General features: G+C 47.1%; 1 protein-coding gene across 1 annotated transcript in view; it reads right to left on the bottom strand.

Moving 5' to 3' along the window:
• LOC309517625 (scavenger receptor cysteine-rich domain-containing protein DMBT1-like) overlaps nucleotides 1–27,211 on the bottom strand; it is a gene marked incomplete at its 5' end in the record, with an annotated part of 40,374 nt that extends 13,163 nt beyond the window's left edge. Inside the window, 7 exons of the mRNA XM_082196893.1 lie at nucleotides 1,023–1,337; nucleotides 9,729–10,034; nucleotides 12,961–13,308; nucleotides 16,000–16,341; nucleotides 21,786–22,133; nucleotides 23,104–23,451; nucleotides 27,097–27,211. Of these exons, the coding sequence (XP_082053019.1) occupies nucleotides 1,023–1,337; nucleotides 9,729–10,034; nucleotides 12,961–13,308; nucleotides 16,000–16,341; nucleotides 21,786–22,133; nucleotides 23,104–23,451; nucleotides 27,097–27,211 (2,122 nt within the window). The remainder of the gene's footprint in view (nucleotides 1–1,022; nucleotides 1,338–9,728; nucleotides 10,035–12,960; nucleotides 13,309–15,999; nucleotides 16,342–21,785; nucleotides 22,134–23,103; nucleotides 23,452–27,096) is intronic.
• Between the last annotated feature and the right edge of the window lie 679 nt (nucleotides 27,212–27,890).

The following is a 27,890-nucleotide window of genomic DNA, read 5'->3' as shown; positions in this document are numbered from 1 at the left end:
ACGCTGAGATTTGATTTCATCGGAACTGGGAGAAGATGGTGTCTGCCAGCAGCGAAATGACTTTTGGATTGATTCGGCACAAACACCAGCGTGTGAGGAGATACTGCAACAATAGAGGAGAATCATACATATAAAATCCACACAGAAACACATCATTGCTTATTTCAACTCGCTTGTGGAAACAACTCAGAGGCCATGAAAGAAGGAAGGTTAACAACAGGAAGATTTAAAGGAACTATTGGAAAGACTATCCAAGGCAGCAGAGATATGAGACGATCAGAGCCCCCCCGAACTTGGGAAGTCCCAACAAAAAATATATATAATTTAGGCAGAATATTTGGACTATTTGATATGTATTTGTATAATTTAGAACATTCAATGTGATTTTATTGGATTGTTAAAATGGAAAACTTAATAAAAATGATTCTCCCCCCCCCCCCGGATTTTGGAGGGAAGGGCAGTAGTTTCCTCCTTGCTATGGCTATCAACATCATTTGGATATATTCCAAATTTCAGCACAGCACCTCCTCCTTGTTTCTTCACTAGTTTTTACTATTGTAGAAGTAATATTGTGGCGAGACTCCCAGGGCACCCCAGAATCCCTGGAAGGGCACTGCTTCCCCTTGTACACCCTCCCCCAGAAGAGTTGTGGGCAGAAATAGCCACTGAATATGTAAAATGTCCATAGTAATTAGATTTTCTGGATATTAAAATAGCCAGTTATTTCAAATTCAGACATTGCATTAAACTGGTATGGTGCCCTTTCAGCTCCCCACCCCCCACCCCAACCAAAAGCGAACAGAAAGGACAAAAATGATGCAGGAGGCAGAACAAATCCTAGAAGAAACACTGCAGGAATGTTGTGAATTGTGTTCTAGATGAGGCCCAGAAAAGAGTATGCAACAAGAAGAGGAAGGCCCACTCTCTGCCCCTTCAGAGGATGATCAGAGCTCAAGAGAAGCCACCTTTTGGCATAGCAGTTATGATTCAAATTTCAGCTAGTGTCTAAGCATTTATGTTACCTGAGCACACAACGGCAGCACCTTCTCCATGGCTGCAGTCTTTCGTTTGCCAGTTGTTTGGGGTGCACTCCTTGAACGTAGCTTCTGTTCCCTGACAATGGACACCAGTCAACCAGGCAGGACCATGTCCTCTTCCAAAATGAGCTCCTCTTGGGACTGACAAGGGAGGGCTACAGCCAATTTCTCGACAGACAACGTTGGCACTGTTCAGATCCCATCCCTCATCACACATGGTCAACCACTGCTGGTTGTGGAGCACCTCGACTCTTCCGGAGCAGGGACTTGTTCCATTCACCAATCTGATGGTTTGGAGGTCTGTAAAGATTAAAGGAAATTTTGTTTCTCCACCTTCCAGTTCCTCATTCTTCCTGGCTTCCATTTAGGCTGAAGCATAACAAGTGGGCAGGTGGCCATGCTGGAATTTTCAGCTAGTATTTTTGTCTGTTGCTCACATTTCCCACTATGCACAAACATGAAATTTTAACCAGGGGTAAAAATTTCCAAACTCCTTATAAAGATTGATTACATATACATTACCTAGCCCCTATTAATTTCTATATTAAATAATTAAATATTTTCTAATTATTAAAGCTGATTCTAATCAATTCCTATAATGGTTATTCACAATTCCTGTTTTACATGCTGAACTACTGGATTGATTTTTATAAATTGATTGATTTTTATTCAGACTGTCCATTTTAGATTAGGCACATAGAAACGGCCAAAGAGAAAGTTCCACCCTCCCTTTCCTTTCCCCTTTTATCCCCCCTAGTGGGACAAAGAACAACTCCAGCCCAGATGAGAAGAGGTGCCACCCAAGAACCAAAGCCCAAAATGGAAATTTCAGAAATGTATTCTGAATTAAGGAAAGATATAAAAGATAATGCAAAGAATCTGGAGGAGAAATTGGAAAGGATGGAAAACAAGGTAGAACAGAATACAAAATCAGTGGTGGACCTAACTGGACAAATCAAAGAATTATTAACAAAAACTTTAGAACTAGGAAAACCCATGCAACATTTAAAAGTAAAGACACAAGGCCTGGAAGAAACAACTAAGAAAACAAACAGGGTAAAAGAGCTGAAAGACCTCATGAAAGGTCTAAGTAAGATGCGGTAGGATTAAGTATGATGCAGGAAGCTGTACGGGATTCAATTGCAGTGCTGGAAATGCAGCAGAAAGAATCAAATTTGAGAATTTGAGGGATCCCAGAAAGTGTGGAGGAGGATATATAGAAGAGCCAAAATAATAAAAGAAATAGCAGGTTGGATTAGAAACTGAAGAAGACAGAATTACAAGACTGGTAGATGAAGGGAACGCAGTGGATGTAGCCTACCTTGATTTCAGCAAGGCATTTGACAAGGTGCCCCATGATATTCTTGTAAAGAAGCTGGTAAAATGCGGTCTTGACTATGCTACCACTCAGTGGATTTGTAACTGGCTGACTGACCGAACACAAAGGGTGCTCATCAATGGTTCCTCTTCATCCTGGAGAAGAGTGACTAGTGGGGTGCCACAGGGTTCTGTCTTGGGCCCGGTCTTATTCAACATCTTTATCAACGACTTGGATGATGGACTCAAGGGCATCCTGATCAAATTTGCAGATGACACCAAACTGGGAGGGGTGGCTAACACCCCAGAGGACAGGATCACACTTCGAAACGACCTTGACAGATTAGAGAACTGGGCAAAAATAAACAAGATGAATTTTAACAGGGAGAAATGTAAAGTATTGCACTTGGGCAAAACAAATGAGAGGCACAAATACAAGATGGGTGACACCTGGCTTGAGAGCAGTACATGTGAAAAGGATCTAGGAGTCTTGGTTGACCACAAACTTGACATGAGCCAACAGTGTGACGCGGCAGCTAAAAAAGCCAATGCAATTCTGGGCTGCATCAATAGGAGTATAGCATCTAGATCAAGGGAAGTAATAGTGCCACTGTATTCTGCTCTGGTCAGACCACACCTGGAGTACTGTGTCCAGTTCTGGGCACCACAATTCAAGAAGGACACTGACAAACTGGAACGTGTCCAGAGGAGGGCAACCAAAATGGTCAAAGGCCTGGAAACGATGCCTTATGAGGAACGGCTAAGGGAGCTGGGCATGTTTAGCCTGGAGAAGAGGAGGTTAAGGGGTGATATGATAGCCATGTTCAAATATATAAAAGGATGTCACATAGAGGAGGGAGAAAGGTTGTTTTCTGCTGCTCCGGAGAAGCGGACACGGAGCAATGGATCCAAACTACAAGAAAGAAGATTCCACCTAAACATTAGGAAGAACTTCCTGACAGTAAGAGCTGTTCGACAGTGGAATTTGCTGCCAAGGAGTGTGGTGGAGTCTCCTTGTTTGGAGGTATTTAAGCAGAGGCTTGACAACCATATGTCAGGAGTGCTCTGATGGTGTTTCCTGCTTGGCAGGGGGTTGGACTCGATGGCCCTTGTGGTCTCTTCCAACTCTATGATTCTATGATTCTAAGTCAACTTTTCATTGGATAAAGCCTTCATAATCAAATCAAGTTACGCAAAAGCTAAAAAAAAAAAAAAACCTACCAGGGGACTGTCTGGTGATATTCAATTCAAGAGAGATGAAAGATAGGATACTACAGATGAACTATGAAAAAAGATTGTGTATTGACAATACAAACATCATATTCCGATCAGATTGCTAAAGAAGAGAAGTAACTATAAGTTCCTAACAGATGCGTTGAGAGAAAATTATATACCGTGCAGGTGGGAATTTCCGGAAGGTATCTCATTTTCATACAAAGGGGGAAAGCATAGATGTAAAGACAAGTCAGTTTTGGAGGGAATATAAAAAACAACTTGGAGTCAAAACAACTGAGGGAGAAACAGGCTTGGAAGATAGAGGAGATAAACAGGAAGAAGAGAAACAAAAAGACTCATCATATATATATATATCGCAGAACACAAGAATGCCGTCAAAAAAGAAGAAAAAACTTCCTCTCTTTTCCAACACATGAAAGAAACAGGACACGAAATTAATTTTGCAGATTCCAAATTGCTCTTTAACATGGAACATCACCACAAGAGAATAATCATGGAAGCCATCGAGATAGAGAAACACCCTCACAACATGAACAAGCGTGACGACACGTCCCGCCTGCCAGACATCTGGAAATTAGCCCTCCCCACAAAAACCGACACCAGAACCAGAGGCACACAGAACGCCGTCACCAATCAACCACACCAGACCCAAACCCAGACCCTCTCCACAGACATATTACAGACTCCATCCAGTAGCCAAACTATAGTGGCACCTCCGGATGCTGCACCCCCCTGCAATCCCTACACAGATCTGGCTGGCACAAGGCACAAAATCACAGCTCGCCCCTATACACGAAGCCAAGCCAGAGCACAACTATATGCAGCACAGCCATCTTCTCAGAAAAACTCTTCACAAGCTCAAGAGGTCAAGACACGAAAGCTTTAGCAACTAATCTACACTTAATGACCCACCCAGTGGTAATCAGAATACCACTCATGAAATCACTCAAGATATCCCTCAAGTAATTAAGGAACAAAAGAAGAAAAGACACACTAATCTAGGAACTTCCTCTCTGCCCAGAACGTTGGAGGCTATACACCACACCCCTCAACAGTATTTATAGGAACTCAAACACCAGATTCTGCTCTGTTCCAGTAACAAGAAGCCGAAAGCACCAGCCTGAAGATGACGAGTGAGACCTCGTCGAAACGTCGCCCAGACACCCCGACTCTTACACGGGAAGACACCCGAAGACACCAAAACCTGCATTCCTGTACCCGTGAAAATCTACGAAAGCATATATATATATATATATAGAGAGAGAGAGAGAGAGAGAGAGAGAGAGAGATTGGATTCAAAATGTTAGACATGGAATGTTAATGGACTGAATAATAAATTAAAAAGAAATAAAATAGAACACATTTTAATAAAACAAAATTTGGATATAATTTGTCTTCAGGAAACACATGTTGCAAAAAAACGCAGAAGAGTCTTAATAAACAAAAGATTAGGAAAATAATTTATAACATCAGACACACACACACACACACACACACACACACACACACACAAAGGGGAGTGGTAATTTATGTAAATGACAAATATGACCCGCAGCAAAATTTTAAAGATGAAGAGGGAAGAATTGTAGGAATATACACACCAAATGAAAGAAAATCGGAATACTACTACAAAATATTAGAGGAAAAACTGTTTGATTATATGGATCAGAAAATAATTCTGATGTGGGGTACTAATGGGGTAGTCTCCCTGGATATGGATAGGACAATAAGGAAATCGGACTCAGAGGAAGGGAGACTACCCGTTACCTTTTTCAATTTAGTAGAAAACCTTAACTTAATGGATATATATAGATTTAAGCATAAGGAAGAATTTATGGATAAATGCTCCAGCTGTAGGCTCCTGTTTAGGAGGAACTAATGCCAGTTTTAGAGCTAGCATTTGCTACCTGAGTACCTGCCAAACATTCCTGCCATTCTCTCCCTCAATGATTTTCTGCCACCAGAAGAGTGAATCTATCCTGCTTTCATCTAGAAATACTTGCTTTGGGTTTTTGGCTCTACACAGGATACACTAAACAAAACCTCTCTTACAACATTACCTGAACACCCCACACTTGCATCCTGGCTGTGATCACATCTGTGCTCTGCCAATGACTTTCTTGGGCATATGGACAGGGACGCTTCTTCTCCCGTACAGTTGACTCCCTCCAGCCAGATGGGACCCGATCCTTGGCCAAACAAGGCTCCACCAAATGCTTTGGAGGCATTTCCACAGCTCAGTTCTCTGCACACAACATGGGCGTCCTGTAAATCCCAGCCAGCATCACACACAGTTCCCCACTGCTGGTTGTGAAACACCTCAATTCGCCCAGAGCAGCGACTTGAGCCATTCACTAGGCGGACCTCTGATGGGGAAAAAGAGGGTTGTTGTTGTTGTTTGAAAGGCACAGCTGTCATATAACCTTGTTTATAATTTGGGATCTAATGAATGAAATAGAGGGGTTGAGAATTAAGCCACCTACCCTGCCCCCCCAACATTATCCTCCTATATAAACACCATCACCCTTTCCATGAATTATTTAATAGAATCGTGCCTTGGGTTTAAAACGCAGAACGCCCTCCCATCAGATGTCAAGGAAATATAAGATTGAGTCAAGTTTTTTCCCCCTCACATACTTCTGGCAAAGCAACAAGACCTGGTCCCCAATCTCAAACCTGAAATATGTGGCCTGGAATATAAAACCCCACAAGCAGGAACTCCAGAAGCAGTGCCTCCTGTTCTTCTTATATGTCAATTCAGTTACACACAAACCGTTTGGTTTAACCTTCTCTGCTGAGGGTTTTCTATAGTCACTCAAGCTCCAAGCTGCAGTTCTTGGGGACAGGAGGATGACTCCACTCCTCAGCTGCAGCCCAACCCAAAAACTGCCCTTAGTGGCACATTTAGCCCTGGTGGGGGGAGGGACCTGCTATTACACCAAATGAGAGGCTTATATTCAAGGCCTATTGTAGTTGGTGGGAGCCATTTTCAACACAGGAATCACAGTGCAGTTGTTGTTTTTTCGTCGTTTAGTCGTGTCTGCCTCTTCGTGACCCCATGGACCAGAGCATGCCAGCACTCCTGTCTTCCACTGCCTCCCGCAGTTTGGTCAAACTCATGTCGGTAGCTCTGAGAACACTGTCCAACCATCTCGTCCTCTGTCGTCCCCTTCTCCCCGTGCCCTCAATCTCTCCCCTAATCTTTCAAACACAGCATTTAGTCTTGAGGAAAAACTATTCATTCCAATAGCAGGTTTCCCTCCAAGCAAAAACCTATGATATGGCCTCTATAAAGAAACTCTCCTTTGCAGTGCATATGGCCTGTGTGTCAGTTGTTCCCCACCACTGCATTAAAAAAACCTTTAAATTTCAAAGATCTACCCTTTGAAATTATAAGAGCTACAAGATTAGATTTTGTGTCAGACATAAGCACGAAAGGAGAGAGGGATGTGGGGAAAAGGAAAGATGCATTGTGGACTGTATCTCTTCTCCCTTCTCATGACTACCAATACCAATATGCTGCCAACAAAAGAGACAGACTGATTTAACTTACACCCAATTTATATGTCCACAGTATGGCACCCTTTAATGCATCCACACCCATTACCTGAGCACACAACACCAACATCTTCCCAAGAGTCTTCAAAAATTACTTCATGGCACATGTCAATATTTTGACAGTATCTGAGAGCAGCTTCTGTCCCATAACAGTCTTTATCTTTCCACAAGAAGGGGCCATGTCCTCTTCCGAAGTAAGGTTCTTTCTTGGTTGACAAAGCAGATCCACAGCCAACTTCCCTGCACACTACTTGGGCATCATGCAGATTCCAGGAAACAGAACGCACTGTCCTCCACTGCTGGTTGAGGAGCACCTCAACCCTTCCAGAACAAAAGCTTGAGCCATTCACCAATCTGGTCTCTGGTGGTTCTAGAATTTTTGAAAGGCACATCTGTTGTTTCTGTGTGATAATCACCCTCATATAACCAACAGGCTTAAATCTAATTAATGCACAAAAGGATTCATAAAGTCAGGGTGCTTAGCCAGGAATTTTGCCTCCAGAAGGTGCCATTGATGCTCTCAGCCCCCCAGCCATTTTATTGTCTGGGCTTCTCTCCTGCCCTTTCTCCCTTTCCCAGGCACCCTTCCCTGCAGCCCTGAGGGAACCCTTCACCCCCAAAGTCAAAACATCAGGCTCACCCCACCCCAGGAGGGAATCACAGGTAAAACTGTCTCTGGGATTGTGTGAAAGAGTTAACACTTGCTGGTTTTTACAGCTCTACTATTGTGTATTGTGTGCGCTCATTTAATGCAACATGTGAACATCTGTAATATGGTTCAGTGACAGAAGATGTTTCCTTCAGGTGGGACACCAGGCAAAAGAAAGGAGGCAAAGGAAGATATCTAACATGTCTAAGGGTGATTCACTCTCATGAAGCCTCCATGTTGTCCAGGGGATTTCAATAAAGTGTGAAGCAACCTTGTGAAGGAGGGTCCCATGAACAAAAAGGCATCACATAAATTAAAGACCCAGAACACGCCCAAGGGTATGGGGTTCTTCACAGATTACCCTTAACACTTGTGCACAAACACTCTATATAATAAAGGAGGTAATGGTGAGATGGGCAATGGACTTTGGGTATAATATAGAGTTTGACAAATGGCAGGCATTATGGAATAAAGGTATGAGATTCTCAGCATGTACAACACTCAGGGAAAATATGTATAAAATGATGTACAGGTGGTACATAACGCCCGTAAAACTGGATAAAATATATAAAACCGGTGATAAATCATGTTGGAAGTGCAAGATAAAGGAGGGTGATTTTTATCATATGTGGTGGTTGTGTGAACCTATCAGGAAATTCTGGGAATCTATTTACAATGAACTAAAAAAAAATCTTCAAATATACCTTTATAAAAAAAAACCCGAAGCCTTTTTGCTGGGAAAAACTGGAGAGGAAATCAAAAAGGAAGATCAAACACTTTTTCAGTACGCGACAGTGGCTGCCAGAACTCTAATAGCGCAGAATTGGAAGACACCAAAAATCCCAACTATAAATGAGTGACAATCCAAACTATTTGATTATTTAGAATTGGCAAAAATGACACAGAAAATTAAGAAATCAAAAAGACACAAAAATTAATAAAGATTGGAATAAATTTATGGCATACATGGAAACAGAGGTAAAAAAATCTAAAAATCACAGTAGGTGCGATATAACACTTATGATGTAAAGAATTGTTTGAGGAGAAGAAACTGCAAATAGAAAAACCTTATAACACATTCCGAAACCGAGATGAAGGGAAGTCATTCAGTGTTGTGTGTTTTGTAGTTAATGTAGTCAACCTGTTGTTGTCCTATGTTAGGAGATTTTTCTTTTCTTTTCTTTTCTTTTCTTTTCTTTTCTTTTCTTTTCTTTTCTTTCTTTCTCCTCTTCTGTCCTTTCTATTATTATTTTTCTTTTTTAATTTTTTATGTATTCTTTTTGGTGTGAATGTGTTATGTATGTTTTTTTTTGTTTGGTCTAATGTATGATGTTACAAAATGAACTAAAACCAATTAAAAAAAAAACACTCTATACAAGTACGACTGTGTGAAAGAGTATGCATGTATACATCTTCTAAATATCCATATATTTAAATCTTGTATCTTGTACCAATTTCTTGGCAGAACTGGATATAAAGGTAAAGGTAAAGCGACCCCTGACCATTAGGTCCAGTCGTGGCCGACTCTGGGGTTGCGGCGCTCATCTTGTTTTATTGGCCGAGGGAGCCAGCATACAGCTTCCAGGTCATGTGGCCAGCATGACTAAGCCACTTCTGGTGAACCAGAGCAGCGCACAGAAACGCCGTTTACCTTCCCACCGGAGCGGTACCTATTTATCTACTTGCACTTTGACGTGCTTTCAAACTGCTAGGTTGGCAGGAGCTGGGTCCGAACAACGGGAGCTCACCCCATCACGGGGATTTGAACCGCCGACCTTCTGATCGGCAAGTCCTAGGCTCTGTGGTTTAACCCACAGCGCCACCCACGTCCCGGAACTGGATATACTGCAATAATAATTTGAACTTGATAGTTGGGATTTTCCAAACTTCCCCCTACAGAGGATTCACTGACTCCTAAGAGAGAACCTTACCTGAGCACTCCACACTTGCATCCTGGCTGTGGCTGCAGTTGTGCTCTCCCCAGGGACCTCTGGGGCAATCATAGAAGGATGTTTCTTCTCCTGTACAATTAACTCTTTCCAGCCAAATGGGACCAGATGCTTGGCCAAACCAAGCTTCACTTCGCACTCTTAAGGCATTTCCACAGCCCATTTCTCCACAAACAACATTGGCATCCTGTAAATCCCAGCCAGCACCACAAACGGATCCCCACAGCTGGTTGTGAAACACCTCAATCCGTCCAGAGCAGTTACTCGAGCCATTTATGAGACGAAGCTCTGATGGAACAAAAAAGACTTATAGTAACACATCCAGGGAAGGAACCTACAGAAATGCTTGCATGTCATGGTGCTAGTAGAGGTAAATTATCATATTAAGATTCATGCAGGTGGAGGGGAAGATCACTTAGGGATTTTAGTCAGTTGTAATGAAAATAGAAACAGAAGAAGAAGAGGAGTTTGGATTTGATATCCCTCTTTATCACTACCCGAAGGAGTCTCAAAGCGGCTAACATTCTCCTTTCCCTTCCTCCCCCACAACAAACACTCTGTGAGGTGAGTGAGGCTGAGAGACGTCAGAGAAGTGTGACTAGCCCAAGGTCACCCAGCAGCTGCATGTGGAGTAGCGGAGACGCGAACCCGGTTCCCCAGATTACGAGACTACCGCTCTTAACCACTACACCACACTGGCTCTCAAATAGAAACCGAAGCAGCAATTGCAGATATTTGTTGACTCATCCCATGTCAAGAATGGAGATAAATCCAGAAAATACAATCAATATTCTCTGTTGTTGCTTTCAAGCCCCAAAAGCTGCAATTGGTGGCATTTGCTCCCCAATTCCATTGTATTTCCTTTGCACTAAAATGAATGAGGTGGGAAAATATAGTGGCAGCATAACTTATGTAATTGCATAATTTTACCACAGTCCAGTGAGAAAAATGACTTGTCGGAAGACAAACTGCAGGGGAAGGGGAACACTTGTCAGGAGCTGCATCCAGCCAGCTTACCCTCCAACATTTCTCAGATGAAAAAAGGGGCATCAACATATAAAGCCAGTAGCAGCTTGGGACCAGTTTACCTATGAGTACACCTATCTCCCTGCCTGGCAACTGCCCTCCTCAGATGGGGAGCACAGCATACTCCAAAATGTGGGCTTAGAATGCGGTGAGGCTCTGCTTTTCGTACTACAGCTCCAGCCCTCTAGAATAAGGGGTCAGCTGAAATCAGAAAAGCACCTAACAATTTGATATTTGGCACCTTTTCAAAAAATTTACTTAGATGGCTTTCCACAATGCACGTGACCCAGTCATTTTAGAGAATAAAAACTGTATAATTTTAGAAATGGTTTCATAGGGTGGTATAAAGTTTTACTCAGAGTTGACCCATTGAAATTAATGGGCCTAACTCAGTCGTCTTAATGTTAGTGGATCTACTCTGAGTAAAATGCAGTAGAATACCACACACTGTCTCCATTTACTGGGTTTGTAACCTTTAATGTTTTGTTTTGTTTTATCTTATTTTATTAGACACTGCTTCAGTAACTTTTTGTTGTGGAATATTTTATGAAACTGTAAATTAAAATAAAGAGTTCCAACTTCCCCTAGGTGGACCCTGGGGACAGGTGGGAACAGGGCAGACTCTTTAGGGTCAGGTGTGGATCAACAAAGTGGGTGATTGGGTGGAACATGGCAAAATTTAACAGGTTGTGACTAAAGCCTAGAATAATCTGGAAGTTATCGTTACCTTATTTCTTCCTCACTGCGGATAGCATTCTCCACTCTTAGCATGTGGGAATATAATCCAGGGTCCCGTCGTCCCCCCACTCCCTGCCTCCCACTAACTACTTTAAGACTCCCATTTCAATCGTTTTGAAAAATGCATTGAATTTGCTATAGCTCATCTAGTGTCACAATTGTATATTGCACTTTACAACACATTCAAAACGTTTTATTTGCAGCTGTGTAGCTGAGCCAGAAAACCAAGCTGAGGGACACCTACAAGTCTGCAAGAAATGATGTCAGAGGTTTTTGCCCAATTCCAGCTCTCTTGCCACCCAACAACCCTTTTAAAAGTTTGTTTACAGAGCTTGTTGGGAAACTTGCCGAGATTGGTGCCAGGGAAGACCATCACACTGTAATGTGTAACATGTTTACTCAGAAGAAAGTTGCACTGAGTTCAAAGGTGTTTATTCCTAGGGAGTGCATTGCAGCCAAGAGAGAATTAGTGCAACAAGAGAAGCCAGGGCTCATACGAAGTGAGAGACCTGCAGCAGTCGTCCTGCTCCTTGCACCAAGGCTCACTTCAGCCAGCCACAAGCCTGACTCCCTGCCTTGCCAGTCCCACTCCTTTCCCCTGCTCAGCTGCATACCCTGGAGCCTCAAATTTCAGTGGCACCCTGTGAGGCCAAAGTCCACCTCCCCAACTTCTCGCCTTCTATTGGATGTAATAGTGATGGCACCTGCTGCACAGCCCCAGAAGCTCTGTGCCCAGTGCCACCACACCAGTTACGCTCGGGGCAGTTGGTGGGTATGGGTCAGTCCATGACAACAGTGCTGCAAGAACCTGCACCTTTTCCATGATAGGAATTGCCATATTTTTCACTCTATAAGACACTCCAGACCATAAGCAGCACCTAATTTTTGGAGGAGGAAAACAAGAAAAAAAATATTCTGAATCCCAGAAGCCACAACAACAAGAGGGATCTGGCTTCTGGGATAGCCACGCGAAGCCTCTTCAGGGCAGCAGGATGAAGGCACCCCCTGCCCTCAAGAGGCTTTGTGCGGCTAAGCCAGGAGCCAGGACAGCAAGAGGGGTAGCTGCGCAGCGGTCCCTCTTGCTGTCCTGGTTTATGGGATAGCCACGCACAGCTTCTCCCGGGTAGTGGGATGAAGGCTCCCCCAAGAGCCACACTCCATTTAAAGAGCGTGTGGAGTGTGTGTGCGGCTCTTGGGGGCTTTTTCCCGAGGAGGGAGAAGGGCAGCCGCCCTCACTCCTCAGGGAAAAGCCCCCAAGAGCTGCACACACGCTCCACGCAGCTCTTTAAAGGGAGCGCTGAGCAGAGCCTCCCGCCTGCATTCGCTCCATAAGATGCACACACATTTCCCCTTACTCTTTAGGAGGGGAAAATTGCGTCTTATAGAGCGAAAAATACGGTACTTCTTCCCAAGGCTTCTTATTAGAGAGTAATGCAGATAATGAACTTACTTGAGCATACAACCGCAGCAGCATTTCGATCACTGCACTTCAGTGCCCCCCAAGACCTCGCTGGGCATTGACTGAGAGTTGATTCTGTCCCTGTGCATCGGACATCATTCAGCCAGATGGGGCCAGTGCCTCTTCCAAATTCTGCATTCTGTAGGGCTGATCTTGCATCTCCGCAACCCAACTGCCGGCATACAACTCTGGCATCCTCCATGTCCCAGCCGTGACCACATACAGTGCCCCACTGGCCACGAAGGAGCACTTCAACCCTTCCACTGCAGCGACTTGAGCCTCCCACCAGCCTGATTTCCACTTGGGATGAGTTTGCAACATCTGAGTCTGAAGCTACACCTGGGTCAAGCAAATGCCAGAGAGTGGGTGAGGAAATGGGATTACAGAAATTCATCCTATGTATAACCATTCTGAAAGTAGCAACAGGATATAAAAAGTGGGTGAGAAAAAGGGGAGTGACCACTGTGTTGCTGGATCAGACCAACATCCATGCTCTTTATAAATTTCCAGCAGCATCCAATCAGTAAGTGCATGAAACTGGGAGCCCATCCCATCCTCTTTAGTGGATTTTTTAAAAATATTGTTTTGTGAGCTGTTTAGAAGGCTTTTAGGCAGAAAAAAATGACATAGAAATACCGTATTTTTTGCTCCATAGGACACACTTTTTTCCTACCATAAAGTAAGGGGAAATGTGAGTGCTTCGCAGGAAAGTCACTGCGCAGAGAGGGAAAATTGCGCAGTGCCCCTTCAGCCATGTGCCTGCCTGGAAGACAGAGGAGGAACAGAAGGTTCTCCTTCTGTTCCTCCTCCATCTTCGTAGCGAGGCACCTGTCCTGGGAAGCCGGAGGAGGAACAGAAGGGTCTCCTTCTGTTCCTTCTCCAGCTTCACTTGAAGGGGCGCGGCGCAGTTCTCCCTCTCTGTGAAGGAGAGGCGCTGTGCAGAGAGGGAGAACTGCGCAGCGCCTCTTCAGCGATGCGCCTGCCCTGGCTTCTGCCTTAGCCGTGCACAGCCTCTTCGGGCAGGGGGAGCCTTCATCCCACTGCCCTGAAGAGGCTTGGCACAGTTATCCCAGAAGCAAGAACAGCCACACGGTATCCCAGAAGTCAGATCCCTCTTGCTGTTCTGGCTTCTGGGATTCAAAATATTTTTTTTCTTGTTTTCCTCCCCCCCAAACTAGGTGCATCTTATCATCTGGTGCGTCCTATAGAGTGAAAAATATGGTATATCCATAGCAAACTCAAAAATATAGTCTTTTGCTATCACTACTCACAGCAGACCAATAGTTAAAAACAAAACAAACAAACAAAAACCCACACCTTTCATCACTACATCACTTAGTATATAAGTAATCATAGTGTGTTTAGTTACAGGTTGGATAGCTGTAGTCTTGCCCCAGCAGGTTACAGAAACCCAAGAAATGTTTTCTGCAAGGGCTTCATTCCAGAATGGCAATTCATGGTGGTTCTTCCCTCTTAGATCTCTAGCTTCATTATTTGTCAGATCTCTCTTCTTCAACCATATTCCATGAGAACTTTCCCCTTTGGGAGTTTAGCCTGCAGTCTTGCTGGCTCCCTGTTTCCCCTAAAATGCCATATAGGCGCCAACTCCAGGGGTGGGGGTGGGAGGCTGGGCACCCACAAAGTCAATGAGCAAAGCCAGAGAGGGGCAGCCATCCAGCCTCTGCAGCAACGCCTCCGAGACAAGTCTTTCAGCTCTGCCCTCCGCAGCCAGTCAGCGAGTCACCCTTTTCAGGAGGCATCTGAGCCCCTCCCCATGAAAAAGGGTACCTTGCTGGTGGCAGAGAGGAGGAAGAGGATCCGCCAGAAGACAGGTGTGTGTCATCACACACATGATGCACACTTGCATCACTTTTTTGGAGGAGCAGCTCTCCAAAAACGTGATGAAACATTGCGAGTCTTGCATGTGACATTACACACACAACATGCAGGCATGTTGCGGCGGTGGGCACTCCATGATCCTGAGGGCAAGATGGCGACCCTGCCATAAAGGACAATTCTGTGCCCTCAGTCTCTTCCCCCTCTATATGTCTCCAAGTCATGTGATTTTGTATGATTTTTGACAAAGCCACTTCCGACCCTATGGAGGGGAATCCTCTGCCGCGTCATGCCCTGGCCAGCCTATCGGCTGGCTCAGGGGGTGTGGCTTACAGGAAGGGCGTGGACATAATGTGGAATATTTACAATGATTTTGACAAATTGAAAAATACTTACCCAAAGTTAGTTATAATTTGGTCTTCCCTGTTAGAAAGGTGCAAATGGAGAGATTGCAAATGTCCTATTGCTATTAACAAGTCCAGAAAAATACTGGAATGCTTGGTGACTCGTAGAGTGGTGTCGCTGGGGGGCGGGTCATTGACCACCCCAACATTCGATTCAGCAAGGAGACCCTCTACCATGGGGTACATCTTTCCAATGAGGGGAACGATGTTTGGCTGGCTGACATTTCTGCGGGGATTAGGGATTGGTTGCAGGTTTGAGGGTATTGGCTGCGAGCTTTTGCTCGAGTGGCGGTGAGGCATTGGTCAGGGTATTGTTATGTAGATGGATGGGGGGGAGGAACGCCATCATCTCCCTGGTTGTGAAGGGTAGTCCGGTAAAGGACTCCGGGGGCATGGCCCCGTCCGAAGCCTAGGCAGGCCAGGGCCCAAGGCACACCCCTGAGCAGTGACCCCAGGGGAGTGCCTAATTGATGTGCATCAGCAGGGCTCCCCCTGCTGGTGTTAACCCTTCCCGGCCTCTCAGGCATACAGCCTGAAGCCGGATAGTTGATAGGACCAATGCCTAGGCCAATATCGCTCATTTCCTGCAATCAAAGTTGTGGCCAATTTTTGCCCATTACCTTAACCTATGGTATCTTGTGTCTTTATTTCTTCTGGTGGGAGGTGGGAACTCGCCACGCAACAATTATGGTCTGTCTTGTGAGAATAGGAACACGTCTGCCAAAGCACTAGCACTGGCTGCCTTCAGGGACTGGGAAAGTGCAGATCAAGCCTTAGTTTATTAACTTACCTGAACACACAAGAACAGCATATTGACATGGGTTTGAGATTTTTGAAAGCACTCCTTGGCACTGATGGATGGCTGATTCTGTTCCTGTGCAAATGCTGTCGCTTAGTGTGATAAAGTCAGTTCCTTTTCTCCATCGTTCCTCCTTTGTAGCGAGGATTACATCTCTACAGTCTAGCTGTTGGCATATAGCACTGGCTTTCTCAATATTCATGCCATCGTCACAAACAATGTTCCATTGACCATTAAGGAAAATTTCAACCTTTCCACTGCAGCGACTTTGACCTTCCACCAGCCTGATTTCCACGGGGCCTAAACCTGCAATCTCTGTTGAATCCTTCAGACCTGGGTGAAGCAAATTCAGGATAGTGGGTAAGAGGAGTGGTAAGTTGTCCTTTGTGCAATTATGTTGAAAGTAGCATCAGGATAGAAAAAGTGGATAGCTTAAAAGGGCATAACTACTATCTTGCTGGATAAGATTAGCCAGTTAAGACCACCCACAGCCTCTAGATGCCATTAGCTGCTCACAAGCCCCACATAGCAGTGGTGACCATCCTATATTCTTTGTCTTAAATGCCCACTATCCTGCCTCTGACTGTGGAGGTTACAATGAGCTATCCTGGCTGAAGTGTGTTGGTGGAGCCATTCCTCCATGCTAATGTACCTGCAGGACTGAGTGGGAGAAAAAGAAGTCAAACTGTTTAAAGGTCTTTCATACTCCAAAGAACCATATTTATCACTAGGGAAGCTTGGTAATTTCGGACCATGGACATACATCTGCCAGTCAGTTGTGCAATCAGTTGTGGATCGTGGGCCCGACCCAGCTATGTGAAATAAATACCGTATTTTTCGCCCCATAAGACACACTTTTTCCCCTCCATAAATGAAGGGGAAATGTGCCTGCGTCTTATGGGGCGAATGCAGGCTTTCGCTGAAGCCTGGAGAGCGAGGGGGGTCGGTGCGTACCGACCCCTCTCACTCTCCAGGCTTCAGGAAGCTCTGCGCAACCCTCGGGAGACCGGCTCCGAGGGTTGCGCAGAGCTGCCTGCAATCCCGGGACCAGCGCAGCTCTGCCCAGCCACCGGGAGCTGGGGGCGAAGCTCCGCCCCGCTCCCGGTGGCCGTGCAGAGCTGCCTGCGGTCCTGGGACCTGCGCAGCTCTGCCCGGCCACGGGAGCCGGGGGCGAAGCTCCGCCACGCTCCCGGTGGCCGTGCAGAGCTGCCTGCGGTCCTGGGACCAGCGCAGCTCTGCGCCGCCATCCGGAGCGGGGCGCTAAGCTCCGCCTCGCTCCCGGTGGCCGAGCAGAGCTGCCTGCGGTCCTGGGACCAGCGCAGCTCTGCCCGGCCACCGGGAGCCGGGGGAGAAGCTCCGCCCCGCTCCCGGTGGCCGTGCAGAGCTGCCTGCGGTCCTGGGACCAGCGCAGCTCTGCTCGGCCACTGGGAGCTGGGGGCGAGGCTCCGCCACGCTCCCGGTGGCCGCGCAGAGCTGCCTGCGGTCCTGGGACCAGCGCAGCTCTGCGCCGCCATCCGGAGCGGGGCGCTAAGCTCCGCCCCGCTCCCGGTGGCCGTGCAGAGCTGCCTGCGGTCCTGGGACCAGGGCAGCTCTGCCCGGCCACCGGGAGCCAGGGGAGAAGCTCCGCCCCGCTCCCGGTGGCCGTGCAGAGCTGCCTGCGGTCCTGGGACCAGCGCAGCTCTGCCCGGCCACCGGGAGCCGGGGGAGAAGCTCCGTCCCGCTCCCGGTGGCCGCGCAGAGCTGCCTGCGGTCCTGGGACCAGCACAGCTCTGCCCGGCCACCGGGAGCCGGGGAGAAGCTCCGCCCCGCTCCCGGTGGCCGCGCAGAGCTGCCTGCGGTCCTGGGACCAGCGCAGCTCTGCCCGGCCACCGGGAGCCGGGGGCGAAGCTCCGCCCCGCTCCCGGTGGCCACGCAGAGCTGCCTGCGGTCCTGGGACCAGCGCAGCTCTGCCCGGCCACCGGGAGCTGGGGGAGAAGCTCCGCCCCGCTCCCGGTGGCCGTGCAGAGCTGCCTGCGGTCCTGGGACCAGCACAGCTCTGCCCGGCCACCGGGAGCCGGGGGAGAAGCTCCGCCACGCTCCCGGTGGCCCTGCAGAGCTGCCTGCGGTCCTGGGACCAGCGCAGCTCTGCGCCGCCATCCCGAGCGGGGCGCCCCGCTGGGATGGCGGCACAGAGCTGCCTGCCGTCGCGGAACTGCAGGCAGGTCTACGCCGCCATCCGGAGCGGGGCGCTAATCCCGCCCCGCTCGGGATGGCGGCACAGAGCTGCCTGCCGTCGCGGGACTGCAGGCAGGTCTACGCCGCCATCCCGAGCGGGGCGCTAAGTCCCGCCCCGCTCGGGATGGCGGCACAGAGCTGCCTGCCGTCGCGGGACTGCAGGCAGGTCTACGCCGCCATCCCGAGCGGGGCGCTAAGTCCCGCCCTGCTGGGATGGCAGCACAGAGCTGCCTGCCGTCGCGGGACTGGTGCACTTCTCCCCATCGCCAGCCCCACAAGCTCGGGGGACAGCGGGGAGGCAGAGCGTGCCTTCCCACTGTTCCCCGACCTGGTTCTTCCAGCCCCGCACCTGGGGGGGGGAATAATTTTTTTTCTTTATTTCCCCCCAAAAAAACTAGGTGCGTCTTATGGGCCGGAGCGTCTTATGGGGCGCAAAATACGGTACACAAGGACACGTGATATAAGGTTAATGGGCAAGAAAAGGCCACAACTTTATTGATTACAGCAGTGAAAAAGGTATTGGCTTAGGCATTGGATGACTATAGGAGGTGAGTTTATTCAACAGTTGGTGGAGCCTGTTGATGCTAATCCAACTATAGGCTCACCCCCTGATGTCACCGAGGGTCGTGCCATGGCCTCCCACCAAGCAGGCATCGGACGGAATACACGACCGCCAGATTCCTTTAACGGAATAACCCATGGTAGATAGCATAGGCGATGGCCACACCTAGCCCTTGACACAGCACAATACATGAATCCAATGCCTAACTGCCACCCGACCCACAAAGGGGCTCGCCGCCAATACCCTCACAGCTCCTGGGACCAGCGCAGCTCTGCCCGGCCACCGGGAGCCGGGGGAGAAGCTCCGCCCCGCTCCCGGTGGCCGCGCAGAGCTGCCTGCGGTCCTGGGACCAGCGCAGCTCTGCCCGGCCACCGGGAGCCGGGGGAGAAGCTCCGCCCCGCTCCCGGTGGCCGCGCAGAGCTGCCTGCGGTCCTGGGACCAGCGCAGCTCTGCCCGGCCACCGGGAGCCGGGGGAGAAGCTCCGCCCCGCTCCCGGTGGCCGTGCAGAGCTGCCTGCGGTCCTGGGACCAGCGCAGCTCTGCCCGGCCACCGGGAGCTGGGGGAGAAGCTCCGCCCCGCTCCCGGTGGCTGTGCAGAGCTGCCTGCGGTCCTGGGACCAGCACAGCTCTGCCCGGCCACCGGGAGCCGGGGGAGAAGCTCCGCCACGCTCCCGGTGGCCCTGCAGAGCTGCCTGCGGTCCTGGGACCAGCGCAGCTCTGCGCCGCCATCCCGAGCGGGGCGCTAACCCGCTGGGATGGCGGCACAGAGCTGCCTGCCGTCGCGGGACTGCAGGCAGGTCTACGCCGCCATCCCGAGCGGGGCGCTAAGTCCCGCCCCGCTCGGGATGGCGGCACAGAGCTGCCTGCCGTCGCGGGACTGCAGGCAGGTCTACGCCGCCATCCCGAGCGGGGCGCTAAGTCCCGCCCTGCTGGGATGGCGGCACAGAGCTGCCTGCCGTCGCGGGACTGGTGCACTTCTCCCCATCGCCAGCCCCACAAGCTCGGGGGACAGCGGGGAGGCAGAGCGTGCCTTCCCACTGTTCCCCGACCTGGTTCTTCCAGCCCCGCACCTGGGGGGGGGAATAAATTTTTTTTTCTTTATTTCCCCCCAAAAAAACTAGGTGCGTCTTATGGGCCGGAGCGTCTTATGGGGCGCAAAATACGGTACACAAGGACACGTGATATAAGGTTAATGGGCAAGAAAAGGCCACAACTTTATTGATTACAGCAGTGAAAAAGGTATTGGCTTAGGCATTGGATGACTATAGGAGGTGAGTTTATTCAACAGTTGGTGGAGCCTGTTGATGCTAATCCAACTATAGGCTCACCCCCTGATGTCACCGAGGGTCGTGCCATGGCCTCCCACCAAGCAGGCATCGGACGGAATACACGACCGCCAGATTCCTTTAACGGAATAACCCATGGTAGATAGCATAGGCGATGGCCACACCTAGCCCTTGACACAGCACAATACATGAATCCAATGCCTAAATGCCACCCGACCCACAAAGGGGCTCGCCGCCAATACCCTCACAGCTGCAACCAATCCCTAATGCTACTAATGACGCTGTCCAACCAGATGTCATTCCCAATGTCTGTTAGCTGAACTCTGTCACTCCGGTACGTGGCTTGGTCGCCGATCCGGATATGGTCATGATAAATGACTCGGCCATTCATAAAGCGTACCCAACGGGCTACCGCCCGATTCAAGAGTTTCCTGGTTTTTCCAATGGCCATACAGCTCTGCGCACCGCGCCAAACAATTCTTTTCAAGAAGGAGGACCAGAACACCATTGTTCCTGGGCACAAGGCCGCGATCGCCTCCAAGTCTCTTTTTATGTTCCACAACAAGTCCACGCTTCTCATATTAGTCAGGTCATTCTCTCCCAAGTGAATGATAAGGATGTCTGGAGGGCCAAACGTGGCTACTCTGCCAATCAGCAACGGCATAAGCTCTTCCCACCGCATGCCGCGTCTCGAAAACCAGGAAACTCGCATCCCAGGTGGCAAACCAAGATGGTGGGTAAGGACGACGATGAATGAGGAGGAGGCAGAGCTGGCGCCACAGCATTAAGCTGCTACACACGCCCCCCGGAGGCACCTGGTTGGCTGCCTCCGGTGGGCGTGGGCGCCAGCCAGGTAAGGAGGGGAGGGGGCTAATGCCCCCTACCAGGGGCGGAGCTCGGTCTCCTGCCCACAACCACTCCCCTCTCTTCCAGGGAGGAGAGTCTTTGTGAATCACACAGTGTTTCTCTCCACTCACCCACCCCGCCACTGCTATTCCATGCTTTACCTCTGCTTCTACATTCCTGATATGCAAGAAGAACAAAACAAGCAAATGGCAGTTTTCCAACCCTGATTGGGTTGACGGACTTGTTTATTGAGCAGTGATGCTGATTGGTTTGAGGGAAAGCTGGATGACATCTCAAACTACCCAGTGTATTCTTCCATTATTCTCCTTATGGCAAAAAGTCTGATCTTTGGCGGGGGGTTGTGGCACAATCTCTCCCACTCAGATTTAATTTCACAGCCTGAATTTGCCAGTATGTGGTTGAATCCAACCTGAAAAACCCAGGGACTGTCTGGTGGAGGCCGAAGTTTATTTTTCTGCCAATAAGCATGTTTACTTTGGAATAAGCACCATTTTGGAATCAGTATGTGTGAAAATATATTTTAAAGAAATAATAAAATAAGCATCTGTTACCTTGTTTCAAAATGATTGGAGGATTTCCTGACATATGTACACATAGACATGGAATTTTTCTTTTGTTTTGACTTGTTATGGGGTTTTTTTTAATCTTTCAAAGTATTCTATGGTTTCACTTTCCCTATTATGCTTTATTATGACTAATGTTGGGTTTTCCCTTTCGTTTTTTCAGAATTGTAATCTGCTTTGAGATGCCTTCTTAGCCATGAAGAGCAGGCTGTAAATATTTGAAATAAATCCTGATAATGTGAAAACCAACAAACATGTAGGATCAATTCATAGTTTATGAACTCACCTGAGCACACAACACCTGCATCCTGCTCATGCTTGCAGTCATGTTCTCCCCATGGCATTTTGGGGCATTGATAGAGATTTGATTCTGTCCCTGTGCATCTGACATCATCCAGCCATATAGGGCCAGTGCCTCTTCCAAATTCGGCAGCCTGTAGGGCTGATTTTACAGCACCGCAGCCCAGCTGCCGGCATACAACTCTGGCATCCTCAAGGCCCCAGTAGTGACTGCATACTGTGCCCCACTGGCCGTTATGCAGCAATTCAACTCTTCCCCTGCAGTGATTTGAACCATTCACCAGCCTGATTTCCACTCGACTTGAGTCTTCAGCATCTGAATCTAACGTCATGCCTGAGGAAAGCAAATTCCAGAGAGTGAGGTAGCACATGAGACAAGATGTAGTTCTCTTCTGCATGATCATTTTGAAAGCAGGACAGTGGATAAGATAAAGGGACAAGCCATAAGGCTAATTATAGTCCTTCTTCCTGTGAAGCAGCCTTTTTGCTTTGAGAATTCAGGCAGATTGAAGGGGTGACTTGGAAAAGTGGAACAGAGGCTAGGGGGAAAGCAGTAATGTTTTTATATTTGATTTAAGGGAGTAAATATGAATCAAAACAGAGATGCAATATGTACTTTTCCTTGTTTATTTGTTTGTTTTGTAACACAAGAACATCTTTAATGAAAGCTATTTTTTTTAAAAAAAAATCAACCCTGGGGCTGTTTCTGACTGTTCTTGGGGTTAATTCCATATTGAAGAACTACAGTTTCTCCAAATTTACTGCTCAGAAGTGTAAAAACAAAAGTTATGACCAAAAGAGTGAACGGAAGTGAATGGCAGTTCTGAAGATTTGGAGTTCAGAATCTGAATTTGGATTGCCAAGCCTAGACTCCAACTGCATCAGTGGGCAGGGCTTGCACAGTGCTTGTATTTATTTACGACTTCAGAGAGCCAGCTGTCCCCTCATTCTCCTTTTACCTGTAAACAATACTTCCAAAAGAAAAAAAAATCACCATCTAGAAAGTAGCTAGTAAATTAATCTTGGGAAGACTTGGTCACATCTGGGATTGACAATTTTATTACTGGTCTCTGATTTGGGGTTTTAAAAGCAATTGGTCATGTAGGCATTGTGAGGTAATTATGCTTCTTTCCAGCCAATGAAAAGCTTCACTTGCAAGATCTTGCATATCAGGCTGGCCTAAAAGGCACAGGATTCATTCAGGATACATTTTCTGGTCAATTGGCAACTCTAATGTACATGATAATGCACATGGCAATGTAAAAAGCAAACAAAACAGGGCTTGACATAAGTGATCAACTTACCTGAGCAGACAACACCAGCATCTTCCTCATGTGTGCAGTCATGCTCTCCCCAGTTGCTTGCAGGACACTGACTGAGTTCTGATTCTGTCCCTGAGCATCGGACCTCATCCAGCCAGATGGGTCCAGTTCCCCCCCAAAATTGTGCTTCAAGTGTGGCTGATACTGCAGGTCCACATCTTAGCTGTCGGCACACAACTGTGGCTTCCTCGATGCCCCAGTCATCATCACAAATAGTGCCCCACTGGCCATTATGGAGAAATTCAACCATTCCATTGCAGTGACTTGTACCATACACCAGCCTAATCTCCAGCTGTCCCACTTCTGCAGTAGATGAGTCCAGCACCACACCTGGGCAAACCCAAGTTCAGAGAACCAGTTAGCAAGTCAGATGAGATTTCTTCCCACCTTTAACAATTTTTAAAATAGCATCTGGAAAGAAAAAGTGGAGGATAAAGGGCCGTGACTGTTGGCTATTTGCAGATTACCGTATTTTTCGCCCTATAAGGCGCAGTGGCCCATAGGACACACCTCGTTTTTTGGGGGGGAAATGAATAAAAAAAATTTATTCGCCCCATAGGACGCACACACATTTCCCCTTCATTTTTGGAGGGGGAAAAGTGCGTCATATAGGGCGAAAAATACGGTAGTTGCGCTGCAGAGAGCTTGCTGGGGAGACCACACATTACAAGGAACTCAAAATAACTTTTGCTAGGTTTTAATAACAAAACCAAAAACTCCTTCTACATTATAATATAGCAATAAGCATGACTCAACCACCAGGGTACTGAGAGAGCTAGGTGCTGCTCTTTATATACTATACCCAATTGCTGACACAGCTTAATTAACACAACTTAACAGCACCTGCTATACTGCTTCACAGCTGTAAAACTAGGTCACGTTATTTGCTCTGGCCCTTAAAGACATACACATCTTGTGGAACAAGAATGAACCTTCAAATTTAAAGAAACCATTCAACAGTGACAACTGTCTTGCTGGCCGGAAAATATCTTTTTGTTTGTTTGTTTGTTTCCAGTGAGACTTAATTAGATTCCTTAAGTGCAATTTTTAAAAACTGTGGGGGACAACCAGCAAGGATATTATGAGATGAAAACCGGAAGATTTCACTCTAATGGATAGACCAAATGGTTATCTTCACTAGATTGAACTATTCAGTCCTCCCCCCCCCCCGAAAAATAGGTGCTGGTACTCACCATGAAGTTGTTATACTAAGCGCCACACTTTGTAACAACAATAATAACAGAGCTGCCAGTACTGCGTACCTTTGGGTACCCCCTTAAAAAAAAAAAGAGCACTGGACTCATTTATTCCAAAGTCTTCCAGTCTGGATTTTCCCTAAATGATTAGCCATTTGATGGAGAAGTCTTCATTCTTTTAATTTTCCTCAATAGAGACTGAGTACTGGGCAGAAATTTCTTCATTTTTCAGCTCAAGAGGGAGGGTGCTATTTTTGGAGCTATATCTCCAATTTAGGTGGCAGATTGTCAGGAACAAGTGCTGGGTTCATGCAGAACTGGAAAGGTGGATAGCATTCCCTTTGATGGCTCCAAAAATAAATTTTGAACTAAACCACAATCTTTCAGTGTTGGCTCGGAAAAGCTGCTGTGCTCGGAAAAGCTGCATTGTCTCCTTCAACCCCTTAGGCATTGCACCCCACTTTTTATCATAAATGCCATGCTGATGGTGTCAGTGGGAGGTATGCCAAATAACTTTATCATTGATGTGATTTCTATAACTAAATGCCGCTCCTCTTTCCAAGCAGGAGCTAAGACACAGGTTAAGGGACACCCATTTACCATGTCTGTTGTGCTGCCAACTTCCATATTTGAAATAAAAAGGATCATATGGGAAGCCACCATCCACTGGTTGTTGGATTTTTATGACTTAGTAAAATGTAGCATTTCATAAAATTTATGTACCACTTGGTTGGAAAACAAATCAAATAACAGTTTAAAAAGCAACTAGGATTCGGGGAAGTGTTTTATCTTTTTGAACACTGGTGTGTGTGTGTGTGTGTGTGTGTGTGTGTGTGTGTGTGTATTTTTATTGGACAGGGCCTCTGTGGAAACTACAATAAACTTTTCCTCCCTAGCTGCAGTTTCTAGGAAAATCACTCACCCTCACCTCAACTAGGCTTGAGGAAACTGTGTCATCTATACTGTCAATGTTCCTGTGGTTTCAGCTGGTATCTTTGAGATTACCATACTCAGGCCAGAACCACCCACTGATTCAACTCAACTCTCCTGTATCATCTTTTCTCTAAGGGGTACAGTCCACAGTTGGGTTACTGCTAGGTGCTTTATATTTTCACTGCCACTGCATATACAAAGCTCCTGAATGATGACTACCTCTAGCACGGCTGGTCAATTATTATTATTATTACTATGATTATGATTATTAATTAAAATTATATACCACCCTTCATCTGAAGATGACAGGGTGGTCTACAATATAAAAGCAAAGAATAAGAGTAAAGGTAAAAGGGACCCCTGAGTATTAGGTCCAGTCGTGGCCGACTCTGGGGTTGTGGCGCTCATCTGGTTTTATTGGCCGAGGGAGCCGACATACAGCTTCCGGGTCATGTGGCCAGCATGGCTAAGCCATTTACCCTCCCGCCAGAGTGCTACCTATTTATCTACTTGCACTTTGATGTGCTTTCGAACTGCTAGGTTGGCAGGAGCAGGGACCGAGCAACAGGAGCTCACCCCATCGCAGAGATTCGAACCGCCAACCTTCTGATCAGCAAGTCTTAGGCTCTGTGGTTTAAACCACAGTGCCACCTGTGTCCTAAAGTAAAAAAAATACATACCATAATAACAGACTTAAATAATACGCCCCCCCCCCCAGTATTCAACTCTCATTCAAAACTCCTATCCAATCACCACTCACTTCCAACATCACAACCACACAATTTCCCCCTAACTGACCTAATATACATTTTGCACAATACATACCATCACATACAAGTTTACCATAATCAGTAGTTGTACAATATTATGAACACAGACAGCAGAACCTCATACATGGCAAAGGGCGAGCTGTTGGGGATTGAAGAGTCACTGGGGACCAAGGCATGTCTGAAAGCAGCCTAAAGCCCACAGAGGGCACCCAGCCCATCATTTGAGAAACAGTGGTCTATATTTTACTTGGGTTTGCCTACATAAGTCATGGAATTGATGTCAAATATGAACAATGTCACCCTCCTGGTTCAGTTCCTGACCCACATAAAGAGTCTCCCCACTTTCTCTTCCTTGCTGCTGCTCCTGTGTATCAACTCTTTAGAATGTGCTCCTTCCCAGCTCTGGCTGGAAAACTGGAAGAAATCTTCAGCCAGGGTTGGAAATCTCAGGAGAACAAAGAATGCAAAAGCTGGAGAATACCCAACACTCATTTTGGGTGCTCTATGGTGTTAAGTTGCAAATATACAAAGACTAATCAGAGCTAAAACTAGATAAGAGTTCCCTCTCTCCACAAGAGTGTAGAGCCTGGGAGAGACTGTGGAAAGAGGCCCTAAAATGCTCCATTTGCTTTCAACCTCCACTGGAACGGCCCTCTTCATTCCTTTCCCCTAGGTATGGTAGCAATGGCACAAAATTTGGAAGGAAGTAAGCACTCAGAACTGTGTTTGGAAGCAAGCATCTGCTCTGGCAGGAACCGACTGAGATGCCAAACCTATAAAGGTCGAGCAGAGGGAAAGCTGGGTGGAGCTGCAGAACCAGTGATGTCAGAAAAACAGCCTTGGGAGAAAGGGAGGCCATGGCACTGAGCTCCTGTTTTGTCCCATCTCACTACCCTCCCAAATTAATATTCTCTTGTCTGCTGATACTCAACTCCAAGTACTCGTCTCTGAGCAGGCAGCCACCATTCTGGAAGGGAGAGGATTCTATTAATAAGAAGGTATCTGAACAGCAGGAACCAAAGGTGGGTCTCTGGTCCTCCCACCCAGCCACTACACTGATCATCATTGATACTAACCCAGGAAGAAAATGCTGAAAGAGAACTTCATGCTGAAAGACCATTCAGCCCAGTAGCCAGGTGTGTCCTTTTCTAATGTCTCATGAAGGAAGATCTCCTCTGGAGGCTGCGGCATCTGAACTATCACACCCGCCTGCAGCATAGCTGTTTCCTATCATATATCGTTTCCTTTGATCTGAGGGGATGGGTTACTTTTTTAACCAACCAGCACCACATGACAAAAACTTCTTTTATCAGTGTGCTGTCACTGCATGCAAGAAAAAGGAACCCACAAAGGGACATATTTTTCATGTTGTGAGTGTTTAGCCTGGACTATGTGAACATGCGTTTTCTGATGCCTTCTCAAGCAGATTATTGGATCCTTAGGAGCACTGCTATGGTGATTGAGACTGAATCTCACTTTAATATTTTGAAGCTGGGGTGGGGTGGGGAGTGGATCTGGATTCTGTCTCATGTTAAACCTCCAAGGTATACTTTTCCAGGATGTGCGGAATCACCTAGTTACCAAACCAAGTTACTTAAGCGACTTAGTGTATCCAAATATATATATGAAAATTAAAAAATTGTCCAGTAGCACCTTAGAGACCAACTAAGTTTGTTCTTGGTATAAGCTTTCATGTGCAGGCACACATTTGAAGAAGTGTGCATGCACACAGAAACTTATACCAAGAACAAATTTAGTTGTTCTCTAAGGTGCTACTGGACAATTTTTTTATTTATATATATGTATTTCGACTGCATCAGACCAACAATGCTACCTACCTGAATCTTAGTGTATCCAGTCACAGAACAAA

This window comes from Podarcis vaucheri (assembly GCF_965113315.1).
Source record: "Podarcis vaucheri genome assembly, chromosome: 13".
Lineage (NCBI taxonomy): Eukaryota > Metazoa > Chordata > Lepidosauria > Squamata > Lacertidae > Podarcis > Podarcis vaucheri.
This window is presented reverse-complemented; position numbering and strand designations above follow the sequence as displayed.